The sequence below is a fragment of the Ictidomys tridecemlineatus genome, chromosome 1 (genome assembly GCF_052094955.1).
Source record: "Ictidomys tridecemlineatus isolate mIctTri1 chromosome 1, mIctTri1.hap1, whole genome shotgun sequence".
Classification (NCBI taxonomy): Eukaryota; Metazoa; Chordata; class Mammalia; order Rodentia; family Sciuridae; genus Ictidomys; species Ictidomys tridecemlineatus.
Window position 1 is genome coordinate 47,643,891 of NC_135477.1, and position 24,044 is coordinate 47,667,934.

General features: G+C 35.2%; 1 protein-coding gene across 4 annotated transcripts in view; it reads right to left on the reverse strand.

Moving 5' to 3' along the window:
* Positions 1-24,044, reverse strand: part of Kat6b (lysine acetyltransferase 6B) — a 188,088-nt gene that overhangs the window by 67,322 nt on the left and 96,722 nt on the right. For all 4 annotated transcript variants that reach the window (XM_021726706.3, XM_005325885.4, XM_005325886.3 and 1 more), the window contains exon 4: positions 958-1,066. In XM_021726706.3, coding sequence (XP_021582381.1) covers positions 958-1,066 — 109 coding nt within the window. The remainder of the gene's footprint in view (positions 1-957; positions 1,067-24,044) is intronic.

Consider the following 24,044-nt stretch of genomic DNA (forward strand, 5'->3'; position numbering starts at 1 on the left):
AAAAAAAGGAAGAATGGCTAATAAAACAATTTTTTTAAATGTAAGCATGATTTAAATTTTCATTACAAAACTAGAGGCAAAACTTAAAATCTGATAGAAAGAAAAAGACAGAGGTAAAACCTACCATGACAGCACCTGGGGTTCTATACTTTGTCAACAACTCAGTGTTTCTATCCAGCAATTCCTTGATTTTAGCATCATCTTCTATACACAGTACCTTTTCCTGTCTTATTCAAGTCAATCTAAATTTCTTTCTCGCCTAATGTTTTGGGGTTTGTTTGTTTTTGTTTTTTGTTGTTTACTGGCAGTATAGGTGGTTTGACCTCAGGCCTCAAGAATGCTAGGCAAACACCCTATAACTGAGCTAAATCCATAGCCTTTTTAATTTTTATGCTGAGACCGGGTCTCATCAAATTGTAAAGCCTGGTCCTCCTGTCTCAGCCTCCCAAGTTTCAAGGAATGTAGGTGGGTGAAATCATGCCTGGTTACATGCTTGATGATTTATTGAATCAAATGTTATAGTTTCCAGAATTCTGTCCCTTTTTTTTTTGCAATTGGTCAAAACTGGGCTGTAATATTACATTTTACCAGCCGGTGTCATGACGTGAAACAGCATAAACTTCAAATCACATATCACTTGAGACTTAAGATTACATAAAACAAAAGTGCTTCCAGTTGCATTCAGCTTCAAAACTGGGAAATCACTGTACAAAATATATAAAAAGCTCCAGGTGCAAGTGTTACACCTATAATCTCAGTGATTTTGGAGGCTAGGATGAAGGATTTCAAGTTTGAGATCAGTCTCAGCACTTTGGCGAGATCCTGCCTCAAAATAAAAAAAAACAATACAGGGTCAGAATATAGCTCAGGGTAGAGCCCTAGGTTTAATCCCCAGTACCACCAAATAAAAACAAACAAAAGCATACACCAAAAATACCCACAAAAAGTATAACTTACCACTACTGCCACAATCTGCACAAGACAGGAGTTCTTCTGGCTTCTTTTCGCGATTTGATTCTTTAGTTCCCAAACAGAAGCTACATATTGGAATGGGATCCGCACGGGGCTATGATAAAATTAAAATGAAAACACAGGTTACTTTTCATTTCAAAATTTAAAACATTAAAATCAAAAGCTTCTTAGATATTTCATGAACAAAAAGAACTAGCTAAATTAGGTATTCAAATCAATATTTTCTAATAAAAATATCTTAAAAGTATTTGATACTAAATTGTTAATTGAATAATACTCGTAGGTATAGTAATATATAAGACCCAGAAGTCATTTTTATTAAACCAGTGGAACCTAAGACCTTTATGTACTATATAACCTTCTGAAATGAACATTATTCAAAATTCATTTAAAATCTCAATCATTCCCAAGTCTATATATCTATAATAAACTGGTTCACCTATTCAGTGTTATAATCCACGAATATCATCTAGTTAGGTCAAATTATTTAGCTAAATCAATATTAGAGTCCATGAATATTACCTAGTTATTTAATTAAACTTTATCAAATGTTGTAATGCAAGTTACTATTATTCACTTATTAAATACTGAACATAAAATGTTGGTATGTTTTGGGCCTAGGGCTGTAGCTCAGTGTTAAAGTACTTGCCTCGAATGTGTGGGTTCTATCCTTAGTACAACATAAAAATAAACAAAGATATTGTGCGTTCATCAAAAAAAAAATGTTAGTATGTTTTTAGGTGACATGTTAATGGAGAATAAAGAATATAGCACAAACTAAAATTCTTTGAATCGCTTCAAAAGAGATCAAAGGCCATTTGGGGTATACCAAGATTTTCTAAAGGAAATCACAGCACAGTAGAGCACACACAAGAGATAAATTCTTGATCTTGGACATTCCTACTTTATAAAAGAAACAACGAAACATTTGTCTAACTCCCTAGCACCCCTTAAATCTCACTACGGAAATTGCTTTTTAACAATGTATAAATCTACATACATTTTAGTATCTCCATTGTTACTGACTACTACTAGCAATGCTAGTACCATCCATATAAATATGGCTAGCTGTGCCTATAGAGCTGGTCACATTATTTCGAACAGCAAAAACTGTATAAAAACTAAAATTTTATTGCATATTTCAAGCATTCACACATGCTGCCTGCTAGCCATATGAATGTTACTATGATGTCTTTCTATTTGAATCTCATGAATCAAAAATTGAGGGCAAGAAAACCAACATTATCACAAATGTTTTTAAATATAAATCAAAAACAAGACTTAATCCTGTAGCTATACATCAGCATAGAACAAAGCTTATCTATTCAGCCATTCAGTCCCAAATGTCTATGACACTGCTCCTGGTTCACAGTCGGCACTCAAAATATATGTGCTAATTGAATAAAACAGTATATGCTACTTTAAAAAAAAATAAAACAAAAAACAAACTCATCTCTAAAATAATACTTCAAATGGTTATAATGATTCCAACAAATGTCTTGGTTCATTGTGACATGTCATCAAAATCAAGAATTTATCTTATGACCAAGCCTTTACAGAACTTTTAATATTGACTTTTAATTTTATCTTACAATATTAGTGTTCATTATTTTGCCTTTACTTTAAGCTTATTTGTTCTTTTATTATGCAAAGGCTTTCTGAGGTATCTATGAAAATGTAGCCTCTGTTAAAAAGCAATGAAAATGTAGCCTCTGTTAAAAAACAGAGTATGAAACATCCTGCATTAGAAAAACCAAAAAAAGACAAGCTACGACAAATTGGTCACTGACTCTAGCCACGGTTTTTTAAATGCCAGATAATCAGCACTGCATAATTATGGATCCATAGTTATTACTTGCAACTGCTCAACTGCAGTACCTTGGGAACACTTTTGTTCCTTTAAATAGCAATTAAAAGAACAATCTGGTTTTAAAGTGACAACAATCCCCTGATAGATTCTAGCTAAAACACAGTCCTCCTACTAATGGGATTTCTGCTTTCATTTGATAGAACAATGTTCAAGCCATTGCCGCCATTCTTGAAGTGATAAATAATTTACGAAATGTCACATATCATTCATGCAATGAAACAAATCCAAATCTGCAATCCCATTTTTCTTTCCCAGATGAATTTTTTTGCTGTGAGAGAGACATGGCCATCAGCCAGCATTCATGCTCATTTTTCGTTTTTAACTAAAGGTAACACAAAGGACAAAGGTTGCTAATAGTTCATGGCCAGAAAGACTGATGTCCTGCACTCTGCCCAATCACAGAAAGCATAGATGCTATCGCTTCATGCTACATTCAAGGGAACCCCACCATACTGGTGGATGCTCACAACCATTTATTTAAGGATAACTATCGTACAATACTCCATAAAACCACTGCATTATACAGAAATGTCTGCCCTGCTGAATTATTGATAATTCAAAGCACTTTTTGCTAACCTCAGTGTAGCCGAGTCTAATTAACTTTAAAAAATTGTCACTTGCATGAAATGAAACTTTTACAGTAATGCATGTAAATGGGCCACAGAATTATTATGATTCACTATTCTCAATCAGACTACATATAAACTATTTAAAAAAATAACCCCTTGTAATAAAGTAAAATAGACTGCAGTCAGAAAGAGGTCCGAGTAAATGGCAATTTGATTCCATACAAATCACTATAGACAAGTGATACTTAAGAGGTTTGAAAATGGAACTCCAAATCTCCAAATTAAATCCTTTCTTTGAAATCTCATGAAGGCACCTAACCTGTTGATTACATTTTCTCATCAACATGTCTGATTGTTCTAAACTAATTTTAAGAAGGAACACTCATGGACAGATCTAAAGATGAAAATAAGCATATTCTGCTCAGGGAGCATCATCTGCTCCCCTTTCAGGCAATGGCCCTGGGTCAGCTTCAAGGCTAGAGGCCCATTCTACAATATCTCATTTAATCTCTGTAACCAGGTTATGTGTATTATTCTCATTTTAGGGAAAATTAAGGGTTGAAGATGTTAAGTAACTTTTCTAAATGTTGCCCAGGTTCAAACATAGAGCTGAAACTGCCCTCACTCTGTCCATTTCTTACCTATCAGTGTCAACAGCTATCATGAAAGTATACATAATCTCTTCCAGTCAATTTCTCCCATGAAAAATTGCAAATGTTTAAAAAACTACTAAAAAGACAATCACTACTATAATCATATTCATTAGATTATTAATTGCAATGGAGGAAAGGTACTTCCACAATGAAGAAAATTGGTGGACACTTCCTGAACCAACATAGAACAAACTGACATCATGTGCCTCCAAATGCTGCCTTGAAGGATTTAGCACGGCCTACATAGTTTCTTGGTGAATCTAATTATAAGGAAACAATCAGGTAAATTCAAGTGGAGATATATTCTTTACAACAACTTACCTACACATTAAAAAAATGTCAATATCATGCAAGACCTAAAGAAGGGCAGAACCAGAACCAATCTAGGAAACTAGTGATGTGAAAACAATATAGGATCCTTGACTGGATTCTGGATCTTTTAAAAAATAGACACTGGATGTTAAAGAATGTTACTAGGATAATTAGAAGAACATACACTAAATATGAGATAACACATAAATCAAATATAATAAATCTCGAGTAAACATTGTGATTATGTAGGATAATGTCTTTGTTCTTAGGAGATATATGATGAAATATTTAGAAGTGTCATGATGTCTAACTCTCAAATAATTTAGAGGGAAAAAGCAAAACCTACATGTGTATATAAGTATGCAGAGTAGGAGAGAGAAAAAAAATGTGGCAAAATGTTAATGTTTGGTGAAATCTATGTAATGGGTATATGGGTATATTTTATTCCTTCAACTTTTTTGCATGTTTACACTTTACCAAACAAAAACATGTAAAGTTGAACAAAAAAGTACACCTCTGCTCTCAAAAGAGGTCTAGAATAAATTACTACATAGTTAGATTGTAAGCATTAATAAACTAAAGTATCTCAATCCAATTACCAAGGCACAGGAAATGCAGAGGACAGTACAACATATTAATCTATAGAGCAGGGAGATATTAGTACCAAGACTCTAGAGGATAAATGACCCAGTTTCTTCAAAAATAAAAAGGAAGGAAAAGCAAGAATATAAGATCTAGACATGGAAGAAGAATTGAGCAGGCTAAGAGAGACTTAAAAGGCATATGAGCCAATCAAACATGGGGTTTACCTTGAGATCATGATTAAAACAGTGTATGACAAAATAAAAATAAAAGATTATGATCTAGTGAAGGAAACAGGGTTATCTAGTTAAAGAAACTGTTGGGAGGGGCAATATGGGTATCTTCATCAAGGTAGAAGGGACAGATTTATTCTCCATGGCTTCAGAGTCTGAAACTTGAACAAACTAGGGTATCATACAGAGACTTTCCAACGGAGTTGGAAATAGAATAGAATGGATGATTTTTATTTTATTTTATTTTTTATTTTTTTGGTGCCAGCGATTAAACCCAGGGACACTTAACCACAACCACAGCCACTTTTATTTTTTATTCAGAGACAAGGTCTAGCTAAATTGATAAGGGCATCGATAAATTACTGAGGCTGGCTTTAAACTTGTAATCCTCCTGCCTCAGTCTCCCAAGTCACTAGGATTATAGGCATGTGTTGCTGTCCCAGGTGGATGATTCCTTTTTATCCTTCATCATTTATTTTTATTTTTAAAATTATGGTAAACATATACAATATAAAATTTCATTTGATCTTAGCCAAAAAATTCATAACAAAATTTACCATTTAACTTTAAGGGTACAGTTGATCACAATGTTGTAGAAATATCACCACCAGCCACTTCCAGAACAGTTTCCATCTTCCCAACTGACACTGCACCTGTTAAGAACTAACTCTCCACTCTACCTTTCCCACCCCTGGCAATCACCATTCCTTTCTGTCTTTGTGCGTTTCTCTGTTGTTGGTATCTCATATAAATAAAGTCAATATGATATCTGTAGACTGGATTACTCTTGAGGCGCAGTAGGCCCTGTAATCAAAAGATCATAGAGAGGTTGGATGAGCCCTGGCATGGTGAGGATGCAACAGTGCACAAAATCATCACGCTCAAAAAGGAGATCTGGGTCCTTTCCAGACCCAGTATTTTAATGGTTGTAAGGTTGAATAATCTCTAAATCCTTTTCTAGTTCTCATTTGTTACTGTCTTATAAACACATTTCAAGAACCTTTGAGACTTCTGATCCAAAGTAAAACAGCCTTTCCTGAAGAATCCAAAGCAGCTTTATTTTTCTTAGTGGTTACTTTTATTTCTGCCCAGAAGGAAACAACAAATTGTTAGTCTTCTTAGTCTAAGTAACTGGACATAAGTAAATGAAAGCTCATATAGGAGAGCAGAACCTGAAGTATTCAGGCTCACATCCTCTTCCTGACAATGAAAAAAAGAAGTTTTGAAGGCCATTTCCATGTTCTGTGTTCACAATGATCAGGGACATTAACCCTCTTTTTCCTTAGTCTCTTATGGATATGGCCGAGACCTCTGTAGCTTTCTTGAAATTATTACATAACAAACTGTTTTAGTAATCCCAACTGTTAAGAATGAAACAATACATCATTTTTTCATTCATACTTGCAACATGGAAAGACCTGGATTTAAATTCTGCTTTCTGAGCCTCAGGTTTCCTCATCATAAAAGTGCCTAACAGTTGTCCAGCTCAGGGGTTTCTAAAAGTTCAAGTGTGAGTGACTGGAAAGTACTTGTAAATTATCAAGTTTGATTCAAGTCCTTAATAAATACTGGCACAAATTAATTGTTCTGGAGTTCACAATTACTCTATAATAGACTGATTCTCCAAACTCCTATGATGAACATTAACCTTTTTTTGAGAGAGAGAATTTTTTTTAATGTTTATTTTTTAGTTTTCAGCAGACACAACATCTTTGTTTGTATGTAGTGCTGAGGATCGAACCTGGGCCGCACACATGCCAGGCGAGCGCGCTACCACTTGAGCCACATCCCCAGCCCCGATGATGAACATTAATCTAACGCATTGTTTTTATTAAAGAATGAATTAATAGGGAGTACAAGGAACAGTGCAGAAAATATCTCAACTGAGAGCCAAGAGGCCTGTAGCTATTAGTAAAAGGAAAACTCAAAAGAACAGATATCAAAAGAAGGAAAGCATAAACAAATAAACCTTAAGTGAATAATACTACAAAAGCAAAGATAAATATAAATCTATAATCCCCAAGTATCAAATAGTTCATCATTGGAGAACTACACTTGAGCTCAGACAACTCAATTAATTTACTCCAAATCTACTTTTGTGGGAGGGCTGTTTTAAGACTCTTTTACAGCTCTTCAATTTGTGCCTCTTTCTTATATTGTTCTGAAATCTGAAGTCTAGGTGATTCCTTGCTGCTTACCGCAATGCTATTCTACTAGGTGTTTCATTGGTGCTGAACACAAACCCTATGGGACAAGACCTGGTGGTACTTAACATCCCCTAGGGTCACATTGCTACTAAGTTTGATGACTCCAAGACCCTCTCTCTTTTGCTTTTCCCAAGGTATGTCCCACATTTCTTTTGGATCTTGGTTCAGGTATCCCCTTATTGTAGAGGCTGCCCCTGACCATCCTCCATGAAAATGTATTCCACTGGCACAACTAGATCCTCCAAACTTTGCTTCCTTTTTCTTTCACTTTTTTTTTTTTAAACTGGTGCATTTTAATTGGACATAATGGTGGGGATTTTTTGTTACATCTTCACACATATACACAATATAACAATACCGTTCCCTACCCCTGCTATCTTATTTTTCTTCATACCATTGGTCACTCTTTGGCATAGTATGCATCACTTATTTATTTATTTTCTCTTACTAAATGGTATACTTAAACAAGGTAGAGACTATTAATTGCTGAGGCCCAGCATTTGTTGATCAAATGAACAAACTGTTTTGAGGCTAGGAAGTGGTTTCCTCAATTTAATAGGTCCTAAGATATTGACTACTACCATTTATTTTCATATATATCCTTAATGACTATAAACATGGCAAAGAGGGCAACTATCAATGGCCAGGTAAGGTTCTATCACTCTCTACACTGATTTATTTATTTTTACTCTGGCAAACATAATGAATAACATTTATGTTTGTTATCTGACAAGTAAGGGCCAAATTTAAAAAAATCAGTTAGGAAGGGTAAGATTTTTGCCTAGCAAGCACAAGGCCCACGGTTCTATCCCAGCACCACAAGCAATGAGAAAAAGAAAAGAAAAAATGTTCTGGGGGCTGGGGTTGTGGCTGAGTGGTAGGGCACTTGCCCACTAGCACGTATGAGATACTGGGTTCAATCCTGAGCACCAAATAAACAAATAAATAGAATCAAGGTATTGTTTCCATCTACAACTAATATATATAAAATGATCTGGAACTATTAGGGCTTGCTCTAGAATAATCATTATAGGTTGTCTTGAAGATAAATTTTGGATCATGACCAGTTGCCAGCATCAAGTTGTGGTGACACCTTCACCCTATCTCCTCCTTTCCCTCTCTAGAAAGAATACAAATAAAACAAGAAAAAAAAGAAAAATATCAAGTAAAATGATTACACTACAATGAGAGTAACACAATTCTGTGAGTACAGATTTTTCTATTTTTAAGAGAAAATACAAACTTTTGTGTTTCATTATCGGTTAATAAATTATTGTCTACAACTTCATAACTGATAGCATTACAACAAGCAGAGGTTGAAAACTGTTCCTGTTGTTTTTAGAGTAACTAACATCCTTTTTGCCATTTCAGCATACTATTTGACACTTACCTAATAAATAACTAAACTTCATTTCTTGCCACTCAACCCACTTATTCAACTGATGTCTGTAGGATCAGATCAAGCCCATTCCTAATTAGGATACAGATCATGCACACTCAGAACTTTCCTTTACAGCAATCCATTTAATATGCAGTCTTCAGAAATTCACTAATTTTAGAAGTAGGGACATCCTGTGATGCTATAAAGCATCTTATTTTTTTCAAACCCTATCTTGCTCCCAGGTGCATTTGCAATAACTGTGGCAGAGCCCCTCCACAGCATGGAAGTTCAGTGCCCAGCACACCCTTGAAGCAGCACAGGTCTACTTCAGACCCTTCAGGGCAGAACAGAAGTCTGTTTATGACATGCCTACTGCCATTTTTTTCTGCACTCATGTACCCTTTGCTTTACTCTAAGCCAATTCTTGCAATTTCATCATGAATTTGAACCTGAATAGACACTAAATAATTTTTTTCCAGAAGGTAACTAGGAATATACTTAATATGTTACACCGGTAACAATTCTACCATAATTTTTCCTCTGGCTATATATATTTTCATTGTATTACCTCCCCTGCTCATTATACTTCTCTGTGGGTAATTGGTTCTGTGAAGGAACACTATACCATCCCCACTGGCTCTGCGGATTGAGTTTCTGTATTATTCTGGGCAAAAGGATTTATTATTGTTAATGTATGGAGATCTTGAATGTGATGGCTATATTTTACCTTCTTGTCATAGTGATGAGGGTTCTCTGTATTTTAAGAGTAACAATAAGTAAATAAAATTTTTAAAAATATTTAAAAGACTCCCTATAAACATTCAGAAAAATATATCCCGTCTTTTTTTTCATTTAAAAAAATCATTTAGAAACAAACAAAAATATACCAATAACCACTTACTACTGAGAAATTCCCATGATCAAAGTTGTATTCAGAAATATGAAATAAAGGATTGGTCATAAAGGGTTGAAAAAGAGAAGAAGCAGGCTTTCCAAGAACATCAGCCACAACAGCTATCAATGTATGAATTTAATTGAAATGCTCACATTGTATCCTGTAGTCTAGAACTTGTTCTAATTAGGCAGGTGTACCATTTATAAGAGTGCTGATTAAGGAAAGTGATTCTATTGGAAGGAAACAAATTAAATCCTGCACACTGTGTTTAACAATAGCATCTCATTTGTTTTTTGTTTTGGTTGCTGTTGTTGTTTTGGTAGATTTTCCTGTGAATTTTGAAAAGGGAAAATGAAACAATTATGCTTCCTAGAGCCTTCAATTTCTTATCTGGACAGGAACTTAGCTTTTAAGATTACATCTGTTAAGTCTCTCCTCCACCCTTGCCATTAGAAACTGCAGATATTGCATTTATCTTCATAAGAGGGATCAACTCTGACTCAACACAGCTGGAAATTCAACACATGGTACAGAAAGTCTGTTTAGAATTCACAAACTATTCTCTTTGGCAAGCATGTCACGGTATCTGAAATATAAACCCTACATTTATATTAGCGATATACTTTAGATTCAGAAAAATAGAATTTTAAAATCAACTTGCATAAGTGTCACAAAGCTTCAGCAGTTCCTTTTGTAAAAAAAAAAAAAATTCATTTAGTATCTTTCTTGTGATTTGCAGTTATAGTGTTTGAAGACCTTTATTAAAGCAGGTCCAAACTTTGAGATCATTATTTCTTTAAGATAAGAAAAAAACTGACAGGAACATAAATAGATATTCTATCTTAAAGATGGGAAAGGGAAGGAAGGAAGGAAGGAAGGAAGGAAGGAAGGAAGGAAGGAAGGAAGGAAGGAAGGAAGGAGGGAGGGAGGGAGGGAGGGAGGGAGGGAGGGAGGGAGGGAAGGAAGGAAGGAAGGAAGGAAGGAAGGAAGGAAGGAAGGAAGGAAGGAAGGAAGGAAGAAACTCCAGCACTGAATTTTGAAAATTCACTGGGAATTTAGAAATTCTGTATTGTAATTCAACTACATGACTTGGGGATTTGTCCCAGATAAGGCTAGAAGACCAAGCAGTGATGGAGAGATTAAACGACAGGCATATCACCAACATGCAAGAAAGGCAAACGCGGGCTGCTGCTCAGGAGAGCTGCATATCAGCTAGAGTTAAGGGCACCAAGGCAACCATTGAGTCTAGATACAAGCCTACAACTCTGCCCAGGCACAATGTGAACTGAATATAGCCATTCTCCTCACAAATCCCACCAAGAGAAACCCACACTAACTGCTCACAGACAGAGCTCAACTGAACTAAATTTAATTAGATCCAAAAAAAGAAGTAGACATAGGTAGGTAGATATTAACAAGCTAGAAAAGCCATGTTAGTCACTTTCTCAATAATATTATTGTCACCACCACCACCACCACTACCCTGCTCCAACAATACTGTACATTCACAGATATTTTCATGGCAATTGAGATGCTACTTGTCACTTAGTGCAATACTAATATTTACTCAGCACCCAAAGTACACCAGTACTCCAAGGGTTCACCTTCACAGAACCAATGAAAGAAATATAATTCCATTAGTACACTTAATTCTCAATTGCCCTGTGGTATACAAAGCATCTGGTGTACAGAATTTCCATGCCCTATTTGGCTTTTGTTTTCTTCAGTTCCTCCAACTCTTTCAATTACAGTATTCATAAGCAGGAAGACAAGAGGATTGCTTGGATAATTACTAACCTAGTGTCAAGAACTATGATGTTGTTTTTTGGAGTTAGTTCTGTATTGCAGAATATTTGTCCTTTAAGACCCTTCTGGAGATAAAAGTTCCAGATCCACTGGAGCTTTAGGCCAGGCACCAACTTGGGCCCTTGCTTGAACATTATCTCAGAGACTATGCCCCCTGGAGCCAAAGCATCACCTCCAGCTGGTGGGAGCTGCACAATCCTAAGACCGTCCCCATCACCAACCTACAGTAGGTCCAGGAAAAGAAACACCCACCAGACATGATGGGCCTTACCTCTAGGACAAGAATTTTTCAGTTAAATTTCCTAGAAGTTTCTAAGTATACAAAAGTCCACTAAAGGTATATAAAAAGAAGTGCACAAGAATTTCTGTGTATATGTGTTTTCATTTCTCTCAGTGAATACCAAAAAGAGAAACTGCTAGGTTATAAAGTAGATGATATATGTTTAACCATATCAGAAATGCCTAGTTAGGCTGATCAAGAAAATACAAAAATGCAAATGGCCTATATCAGGAAATAAGGAGAAGATATTACTACAGACTTTGAAAACATTAAAATAATTAGAAATACTATGAGCTATGTTTTAAAATGTTATGAATTCATTCCTTAAAAGAAGAAAAAGTCAATAAATGACTTAACACTACATTTCAAAGCCCTAGAAAAAGAAAAACAAATCAACACCAAAAGCAGCAGAAGACAGGAAATAATTAAAATCAGAGCTGAAACCAATGAAAATGAAACAAAAGAAACAACTGAAAAAACTGACAGAACAAAAAGTTGGTTCTTTGAAAAAATAAATAAAATTCACAAACCCTTAGTCACGCTAACGAAGAGAAGGAGAGAGGAAACTCAAATCACTAACATACATGATGGAAAAGAAAATAACACAACAGACACTATAGAAATACAGAAGATAATTAGAAATTATTTTGAAAACTTTTACTCCAATAAAATAGAAAATATCAAAGGCATCGACAAATTTCTAGAGTCATATAATTTGCCCAAATTGAATCAGGATGATACACACAATTTAAACAGATCAATTTCAAGTGACAAAATAAGAGAAGCCATCAAAAGTCTACCAACCAAGAAAAACCCAGGACTGAACAGATTCACAGCTGAGTTCTACAAGACCATTAAAGAAGAACTAACACTAATACTCTCCAGTATATTTCAGGAAATAGAAAAAGAGGCAGCACGTCGATGCAAAAATTCTCAATAAAATTCTGGCATACCGAAAACAAAAATATATGAAAAAGATCATGCACCATGATCAAGTGGGATTCATCACAGAGATGCAAGGTTGGTTGAAAAAAATTGAAGGCATTCCCTCTAAAACCTGGAACAAGACAGGGATGCCCTCTTTCACCACTTCTATTTAACATAGTTCTTGAAACACTGGCCAGAGCAATTAGACACACGAAAGAAATTAAAGGGATAGGGCTGGGGATGTGGCTCAACCGATAAGGCGCTCGCCTGGCATGTGGGGCACTGGGTTCGAATCTCAGCACCACATAAAAATAAAATAAAGATGTTGTGTCCACCAAAACTAAAAAATAAATATTAAAAAAATTCTCTCTCTCTTAAAAAAAAATAAAAGAAATACACATAGGAAAAGGAACTCAAATTGGCACTATTTGCTGATGATATGATTCTATACAGAAAAGACTCTAAAAGTTCCACCATAAAACTTCTAGAATTAGTAAATGAATTCAGCAAAGTAGCAGGATATAAAATCAACACCCATAAATCAAAGGCATTTCTGTATATCAGACATACCTTCAGAAAGGGAAACAAGGAAAACTATACCATTTTCAATAGCCTCAAAAAAATAAAATACTTGGGAATTAACTTCACAAAAGAGGTGAAAGATCTATATAATGATAAATTATAGAACCCTAAAGAAAGAAACCAAAGAAGACCTTAGAAATTGGAAGATCTACCTTGCTCTTGGATAGGTAGAATTAATATTAACAAAATGACCATACTTTTAAAAGCATAGATTAAATGCAGTTTAAAAATTCAAAATTTTAAATGATCAAAATTCCAATGACATACCTCACAGAAATAGAAAAGGCAATCATGAAATTCATCTGGGGAAAAAAAAAAAAAAAGACCCAGAATAGCTAAAGCAATCCTTAGCAGGGAAAGTGAAAAAGGAGGCCTCACTATACCAGACCTTAAACAACACTGCAGAGCAATAGTAACCAAAACAACATGGTATTGGCACCAAAACAGACTGGTAGACCAATGGTACAGAATAGAGGACATAGAGAATCTAACTCACAAAACAACAATTATCTTATATTAGACAAAGGTGCCAAGAACATGCATTGGAGAAAAGATAGCCTCTTCAACAAATAGTGCTGGCAAAATTGGAAATCCATATGCAACAAAATGAAATTAAACCCATATCTCCCACCATGCACAAAACTCAACTCAAAATGGATCAAGGACTTAGGAATACAACCAGAGACCCTGCATACTAATAGAAGAAAAAGTAGGTCTAATCGTCATGATGTGGGATTAGGCCCCAACTTCCTTGATGATAATTACTGTTTATGTGGTGCTGAGGATCAAACCAGTGCCTCCCACATGCTAGGCAAGCGCTCTGCCACTGAGCTACAGCCCCAGCCCCAGCCTTAGCTATGTACATTTTTTTGTAGAAGCAAAACAGTAATAGTAACTATAGTATCTGTTAAAATGAGAGTGGTTATAGTATGCGCCCTCTTTTAAAAGGCATTACATGCTTGTGTATGTTAGAACTTATAATGAAAGCATCTCAAACAAACCTCTTTATTGTATTTGGAGAGGGGATTTGAGGGAGTCAGGATTAGATAAGGGAGGAAAACTTAATTCCCATTCTCTACCTTCTTGTACTGTTTGTACACTTTCACAAACACACACACACACACACATTTCTTCAAAATCAGCAAAAATAATTAGCTTTTGTATTGAGGAAATTTAAGTGATAATGTACTTATAAATACATTCCATCTACAACTAAAAAATATTAAGAAAGAAAGAAAGAAAGAAAGAAAGAAAGAAAGAAAGAAAGAAAGAAAGAAAGAAAGAAAGAAAGAAAGAAAGAAAGAAAGAAAGAAAGGAAGGAAGGTAGGTAGGTACATAGTTGGGTTTAGTGGTGCACATCTGTAATCCCAGTGACTCGGGCTGTTGAGGCAGGAGGATTTCAAGTTCCAGGCCAACCTGGGCAACTTAGCAAGACTGTCTCCAAATCCAAACAATAAAAAGTTCAATGGGAAAGTTCTTGGGTTCATTCCCCAGTATCAGGAGATGGACAGGGATGTACATAAGAGCATTTGCAAATATACCTGAAGGATAAATTCCTAGAGGTGAAAAAACTGGGTCACAGAAACAAGGGCATTTTAAACTGAAAGAGATGGTATCACAGTATACTCAACATATTTTATCAAGTACGTTTTTTCTGCCAATTTGTTTAAAATTGTACTATCATATTTCATTTAAACTTGTTTTTCAAATGAATTCATGGCTGGGGAAGGTAGAGCTCAAAAAGCAATTTCTCTAAAGCAGTGTCTCCATAACCATCAACAACTTGTGGTTAATCAAAGACCCGTGTTCTCAGACAGCCTCACAATCTTTACATTGAAGGAAATCAATCATATACCAGAAGAAGAATTAGCCAAAGGAGAGAGAGTGGTCAAATAACTTGTTTATTTGATCTTTTAGGATTGACACATTAAGCACATCACCTTTATATAAAAAGATAATTAAAGCATGAAGCAGCACAATTACAATGGTAATTCAGCGTGTGTGCATATGAGAGAGAGAGAGAGAGAGAGAGAGAGAGAGAGAGAGAGAGAGAGAGAGAGAGAGAGAAAGAGAGAGGAGAAAATAGTAATCAGAAGGATCACTAAAACTTACAAGGACATGGAATTTTTTATTTTTTTACTGGCTCATAAAATTACATTATTACCTTTCCACATTCAATGTTGAAGCAAAGAATTATTTAAAGACTAATAAGTGAGCATAGACCTATGCAGAGAAGAATAATACTGGTACTGTAAAGGCATGGTTTTTTTCCTTCTTTCTTCCTACCCTCCTTCTTTCCATTTTCCTTCTTTTCAAATACCTGTCATATGTCTGTTTTGAGACATGACTCACACAATATTGTTGGTAGTCCACAGTTGGCAGTCATATCTAACTCATTAAGATGATCTGGGGGTAGCTGAAGGAAACAATGTACATCAGTGCTTCTAAAACTTTATAATGTGTAAACAAAACACCCAGAGATAATGTAAAACTGCAGGTGCTGATTCAGTTATTTAGAGACAGCGCTTGAAATTCTGCTTTTCTAACAAATGATCTGTTATCCACATTTTTGGGCAGTATGAATATAGATACTTTAGAGGTATGATCCCCAAATAACTCACACTCAGCTCTGAGGTATGTTTTGCTATTTCAATATAAGGATTCACCAAAGAGTAAAAACCCTGGAGTTAAGGCCCTGCCAGAGGAAATGGAATAATACTAACAGTAATAGTTGGTAGTAACAGAAGTTACAATAGGTACTAGTAGTTTTTATAGTAATAGTAGTAAAAGTAATAGCAGTGGCAACCAGCAGCAACAAACATTTAAAGAGAGCTTGCTATGGATGAATAGTAAGGTAGGCATTTAAACTACTATTAAAATGTCAGAAGTTAGGTACTAGTATCTTCACTTCATAGATGAGAAAACTGAAGTTGTTTCCAAGACATGCAGGCTCCAGAACTAAATTACAGTTTCCAGTTATCAATCAAGTTAACCATCATTATACAATTGTCCCTTGATATCTGTGAAGGATTGGTTCCAAGACACCCTTGCAATTACCAAAATCTGCAGATGCTCAAATCTCTTAGATAAAATGGTACAGTATATACGTATAACCTATGTACATAATCCCATATACCTGCAAGTCATCTATAGATCACTTACATATTTAATATGGCTGTTATATTGCATTATTTAGGGAATCATGACACGGGGGAAAAGTCTGTACGTTTTCAGTCCAGAAGCAATTCCCACCCCCCAAATGTTTTCTATCTACATTTGGTTGGGTTGTGGGGACAGAAACCACAGATCCAAAGGGCCAACTGTACAGTTAGTAACAGATGTCATCATTTCTCAAGTTGATCCACTGGAGGAGACAACTGTTTAAAGGCCTTCTTTGCTAGCTCCTGCAAAGTCCAGCTTAGATAAACAAATAGATCACTGTAACTGATGGGTTTAGGTCAAGGTCACCAGGAATTTTAAACTACTATTTGACAACACAAATCATCTACCCTTGGGTAATCCAGATTGGCTGTACTTTCACAGGCTATTCAAATGATGATGATGTTGTTTTAGACCTTTTGGCTTTATTTGTTAACTAAGGTGTGACAGAGTGGAACAGATTGCTTTTGAAGTTATTCTAAGACTAACTTTGGTTACAATATGAATTCCAGAATATTTGGCTTGGAAGCTACATTTTATGCTTTTTAGAGATCAAGCTAAACACACATTTCTCAGTCAAAAAGCTCCATAGAGTAACTTGATCTGAGAGGGGTGCTTTAATTCACTGCCAAATAAAAAGCATGATTGCCTTATTCCACACACACACAAATACCATTCTAGGATAGGCCAATTAATCATGAATATAACTTTTCAGACATTACATAATTTTACATAGACTTGCTTCTAATGCCTGCCAAAAAAAACAGCAATTTCTATCACTAGGAATAAATCTATGCTTGAAGAGAAATGAAAGTTACAAACATGAAACAGTGAAATTCTAGTCACTTCTTTTATGCCACCCTCCCTCATAATTTTATTTTATAAAACTGGCACTAATAAAACAAACTAGAGTGACATAAGCTGTTAAAGCACATAAATAAATAAAATAAAAATACAGAGATCCACGTACTTTTTATATCCCCAAGAGTGGCAACCTCTAAGATACGAATATGCATACTTCCACTGCGCACTTGAGTCCTCCAATATTAAACACACACTCTGCTGTTATATAATCCACTTATTAATATTTATTTTAAAATTCCATTTTTCTACCTAAAAATCATTGGTTTTCTTTAATATTTTTTTTTAGTTGTCAATGGACATTTATTTTATTTGTTTATATGCAGTGCTGAGAATTGAACCCAGTGCCTCACACATGTTAGGCAGGCCCTCTACCACTTAGCTACAACCCCAGCTCCAAAAATCATAGGTTTTCTAAATAATGTTTCACAGATTTTATCCCTGGTGTATCAGAAGTAAGTGATTAATTTGAAAATGGTCCACCAATATCTATAGTTAATATTTTCAAATATAAATAATCAACATAAAGTCTGTTAGTATGTTATCTTAATAATGAACCAGTTAGCCCAGGATTACCCTCAGCATGTTTATAAAATTTCAACAGAATATTTTTAAGCAGCGATACCAGGAGAACAAAAGCAGTAGATCATTCTCATGCTAAATAATATGCTGAAGATACATTAAACTTGAAAGGGGGCATGCATAAACTCATGACAGATTTATCTGAAAAGTCTCCTTCTATAAATATTTTTAGGGTGTTCTCCTTAACACAATCCTTTAAAAAACAAAAATTAGTTTCTCTTCTACGTACTTAAAATTAGATGGACAGGTACCTGCTTTTGAAACTTTCCCAAGGAAAATATATCACACTCATCATCATTCAAAAGCATGAAAGTGCCCAGGCATATATGTGGTGTTCTGGTACTTTTAAACAAAGTCTAGACCACTAAGTATGCAAGGTCTGCAATAGTATGTAAAATAAGAAATGGTACAGTGCTTTTGAACTTTTGTTTAAAACTGGCCTTATCAGGCAGAATTATACTCAACTTTATTTTGTGTGTTTTTTGCACTTAAAAATATGGTTTTTTTCATTTTCTAAAAGAGGTATTATATATAATTTTGAATGTTATACCTAAACTACATAACTATGGAGATGTTAAATACATACAAATGCATGTATGTATATATGTATAATATGGGGTGTACTCATCATTCTCCAATTAATAAATAAAATAACAGCTAATGTTCATTGCATGCTTACTCTATGCCAGGTACTACATTAAGTACTTAAATTATTTCAGTAAAACTATGAAACAGATGTTGTTATTGTCCCAGTTTTACTGAGGAGAAAACTGCAGCACAGAAAAGCTAAATAATGAGCCCAAAGACCACAGTTGAAAGTGACAGAGCTCAGATCCCAACTCAGACTTCACCCCTGAGAGAATCTCTAAATTAGGAAAGATAGGAAAGATAGACAGAATAGAGACAGGATACTGTCATTTCACCTAAGTCAAAAGCAAGGGTCATTCTGGGAGTGGGAAGCAGAGGAAAGTTTATACTTTGTATGGATATTAGAGGAAGAAACTAAAGGAGGTCTATTATCATTAGAGTGGATGATAAGGAGACCACCATCAATTCCCTACTTAATTTCAAAAAGATTTTTAGGGAAAATGGGCTTTCAGGAGTTACTTACAACTCAAGAAGAAGGAAAAAACAAAAATGGCATGTGGAAGAAGGTTCAAAAGACTAAAGTAGGGGCTGGGGTTGTAGTTTAGTGGTAGAGAGCACTTGCCTAGCATGTGTGAGCTAATTGAGGTTGATTCTCACCACTGCATATAAAATAAAGGTCCATTAACAAAAAAAATTATTAAAAAACAAAAAAGACTAAAGTACTTAAGTCAACTAAGAAGGCTACTCAGAGGAATTGCAAAGAAAACGGAGAGATATTGAGGAATGGCTAGGCACCAGATGAGGGAAGTGAGATAATCCAATTCTGCTGGTGACTGACTAATGCACAGGGTAAACAAAGCTGATGCAAAAGGAAATGCAAAGATTCAGAAAGGTTGGAATGGTCTGGAATTCGCACAGTCCATTCCAGGAACTTAGAAGAGAAAGCAAGGAAAAGTGAAAGAAAGGCCTAGAAGCTACCAAGCTTAGTGAATTTCTTGATGATTTCATAAAGACTGGTATTGTCCTGGACAAGTCAGCATGGGGAAGCTGGGGTTGGGGGGGGGGGAGTTATCAGTCAGAAACTTTTCTAAATTCAGGAAAAATTGCCAAGGCAGAAATCTTCCTAGTGACTCACTATGCTAAGTATAGTTAATTGCTTAGAAATTACTGTCTAAGATCGTCACAGAGATTGTAGACATTTAAAAATTCTGCACTATTGAGGATCTATGTCTCCAGGCCCTTGAAATTTTTATTAGTATTTAGCAAGACTCTGAGCAAAGTTCTCTATTCATGTCATCAGAATAAAAATAATAACTGTCCAAAGGAAACTGTTATTCTCTCCTCCATTAAGACAGACTTATCCTCAGCTAAGACGTACACATGAATAATTCATACTAACCTGGAATAGTTAACATACAGGCATTTGAACCAAAGATACAGCGAGTTTTGTTAACATGCTAGATCAACAGCCTTTCTCATTTAGTTAAAGGGATAAAATACAAACATTTATGGAGGAAAAACAATGTTAGTACCTTATTGATTTAGCTTTAGGAGTATTTCACAACTGAGTCCTTTTTAACAGCATACAACCAGAGGCATGTGTCTAATCAATACTGAACATCTACCTTGCAGTTGGGGCTCATGAATTAATCAACATCTGCTCAAACTCAAAACCATCAGGCAAAAAGCAACAGTGACCTATATCTCTTTGAACACTATAAAACCACCCAAATTATGTTATCATTTATAAAGACAACAAACTAAAATCCTAACAACAAGCACCAAAACTCTAAGCCTCTATTCATCAGTTATTTATTTCCAGGCTATCTCCTTAAAAAAAAAAAAAAAAAAACTTTTATTTTTTAGTTGTAGTTGGACACAATACCTTTATTTATTTATTTTTTACATAATGCTGAGGATGGAACCCAGGGTCTCCCACATGTGCTAGGAAAGGGCTCTACCATAAGCAATAACCCCAGCCCCAGGCTATCTTGTTTTTTCAAGAAAATAATAAGAGTTGGCACTAAGGTGCTTATAGCCAACACTTCCTATGTTGCTGTACTCATTGTATCATGTAATGCCAAAAACCAAAAGCTTAGAAAGGAAAGGGGCTTAACCAAAGGTCACAAAAAAAAAAAATTTGGTAGGTGTGGGGAATCTGGCTCTCTCCACTGTATACGATGGTGGATGATGAGGTCAAATAACCTGTTTCTGATCAGCATGTGAGACAACACATATATACTATATAAAGAAGGTTTTATTTCTAATTATGGTCATATAATTACAGATACTTTAAAGAGAAGAGTCTGTCTGTTCTCTCTGGTGTGAGCAACTCACTGATTCAGGCTCTTTTGAAGCCAGCAGCCAAGTGGCAATGGCACAGATCCAGGAGTTCCTGGAGGAGAACAGATGGACGGCCATCCTAAAAAAGAGCTCCCTGATGTTGCCCAGCAATGATATGTGAGAGCTCGATAAAAAGACCATCCTCATTCAGGTGTTGTGTGTATGAAATAAAAGGGTAAGGAGCGTGAGGAAATATTTTTCTCGCTGGCTAAGAGGCAATACCATGCTTGCTGCCACCCCCCACACCATTCTCTCTCACTTTCTGATGAGGCCTTCCCAAAGCTCTCCATTTAGCATAAATCTAGACCATCTACGGAGTAGATTTTTTAATTTTCCATATAGTTAAGGCAAAATTCACATTTCTTCTAAGTTTTCACAACTTATTATGAAACATTTCTGAAGATCACTGATCCATAAAAGTAGTAAAGAAATTAAGGTAATAGAATCTGGAATCAGGTTCACAAGGCTTGGTTCCTAGCTCTACCACTTTCAAGTTGTATGATATTTGCCAAGTATTTGACTCCTCAAAGTTTGGGTTTCAACATTTTTAAAAAGGAATAATAATTGCTGTGGTAGGAACTGTATGAGATGATACACAGAAAGTGCTTAAGACATGTACTCTCTGATAAGTGGATGCTGACCATAACAGGGAACGGGGAGGCATGAGAAAAATGGAGGAACTTTGGGCAAAGAGGAGAGAGAGTGGGGAGCGTGCACGGGGGCAGGAAAGATGGTAGAATGAGATGGACACCATTACCCTAGATACATGTATGATTGCACATATGGTATGACACTACATCGTGTACAACCAGAGAAATGCAAATTTGTGCTGCAACTAGGTACAATGAATCAAAATGCATTCTGTTGTCATATATACCTAATTAAAATAAATAAATTTACCAAAAAAAAAAAAGAATTAAATCTAGGATGTATTAGTATTAAGGATTATTTTATTTAATGTGAATTTTTTTGGATATACATTTATTGCTTATATATCTGAATCCAGCAGGTCTCTCCAAACTATAAATATTTTCCCATTAGTTACCCATAGCAGGTTATTAATCATAGTTTCAAACAATTTGCCTAACTGATGGTTTCTTGGTTATTTTGACATGACCATTTCACAGATAATTAGACTATGAAACCAATAAATAGGAATTGTGTCTTGGACTGTGTCGTGTACATGATGATGAATACACTGGTGGTACTCAGTCAACATATGACTAATGATAATACTGCCACTCACTTATTTTTAAAATACTTTAAGTTCACTGAAAAAAAAATATTTATCACAGGATTTCACTGTATGAAAGAGCATCTGTAACAAAGGATAGAAACAGAATGTTTTCAAAACAGTGCATAGAAACATTATCCAGAACTCAAGCAAGCCAGTATTTCAGGATATTTCTGGCAGACACACAAAATACATCAGACATTCTGGTTAAAAAACAATGTCCCGTCAATAGGTAGAATAAATTAATATAATTAAAGATAAATTAAGAAAAGAATCTCTAAAAAGACAGCCATAAAATTGTGAAAAATATGAGGTCCAAAGCACTACTACCCTGCACTACATAACATTTCCCAATAGAAAGCCCAAAAGGCTTTGAATTTTTATGTGATTAGTTAGAAATCACAAAATAAATCCTGACAATAGTGAGAAGGCTACTTGAACAGTAATAATCTTGAGTATTTCAAGGTCTAAGTTCTATCACAAAACAAATATTCAGCAAGGGAAAACAAAGGTTCTCGGCTCAAAGCTCAAGTCATCGTCTTATCTTTATCAAAGTCATCTGAAGAGCCATTATTTCAGAGCCGTTTTACTACTCTCTAAAAACTAAAAAACGTACATGCAATGGTCTAAAGCCAGGGCTTAATAAATACTTGCTGACTTGATATCTTAATTTTTCAAGAAAAATACTTGCCTTTAAGGTTTTATTTTTTTATTTATTTTTATTTATTTTTTAGTTGTAGTTGGACACAATACCTTTGTTTTATTTATTTATTTTTATGTGGTACTGAGGATCGAACCCAGGGCCTCACACATGCAAGGCAAGTGCTTTACCACTGAGCCACAACCCCAGCCCCCGCTTTTAAGGTTTTAACAACTATGTAAGAAAACTAAAGATCTCTCTCTCCTGTAAAGTTAGGTTTGTAGGACAAATGGCATAAAAAGAACTAAAAGTTTTAAGGTACAAATTAAAAACTAGTTTGTCTACCAGCTATTAGACTACGGATTGAAATTGTTCTTCATGGCAGGAGAACAGAGATTATTATAAATATTTATTTCTACTGCAGTAGTGGATTTTGATAAATTATTTTCCATCTCCCTTCCTTCCTACATTCATCACATTTAAAGCTGAAATCAGGGGCTGGGGATGTGGCTCAAGCGGAAGTGCGCTAGCCTGGCATGCGTGTGGCCTGGGTTCGATCCTCAGTACCACATATAAACAAAGATGTTGTGTCTGCCAAAAACTAAAAAATAAATATTAAAATTCTCTCTCTCTCTCAAAAAAATAAATAAAACTAAAATCATATATCATTACCATTTAATTACCACCCCAAATATCCAGCATTATCTGTTATACATACAATAGCTCTGACCCATTCAATAACACCACTAGCTGAAGGGACTCTCTTTGGGATCTAATGCACCATCAGGATGTAAAAGACTTTGAAAAACTTGCCTATTTGTTATATAAATGATAATTTATTTAAGCTGGGCATGGTGGTGCAAGTAAACACAGAAAGTCTGAGATAGGAAGATCACAAGTTCAAGGCTAGCCTGAACAACTTAGTGAGACCCTGTCTCAAAAATAAAATAAAATAAAATAAAAAGGGGTGGGGTGTAGCTCAGTAGTAGAGTGCCTGCCTAACATGCACCTGGTCCTGGTTCAATGCCTAAAGTTGCTGAATGAATGAATGAATGAATGAGTGAATGATCCTGTTGTATAGGTTAAAATTGTAATTTCAAAATTTAGGGGCAGAATAAAAAATTTGAAAGTACAGTTCTACAAATTATGATTTACATTATGTATTATATATTATTATTAGTTCTATAAAATGTGATTTATATTATGTATTATATATTCATTATTATTACCCTTGATAAAATGGAGGACTGCCAGATAAAAGAATTACTGTGGGCTGGGGATGTGGCTCAAGCCGTAGCATGCTCACCTGGCATGCGTGGGGTGCTGGGTTCAATCCTCAACACCACATAAAAATAAAATAAAGATATT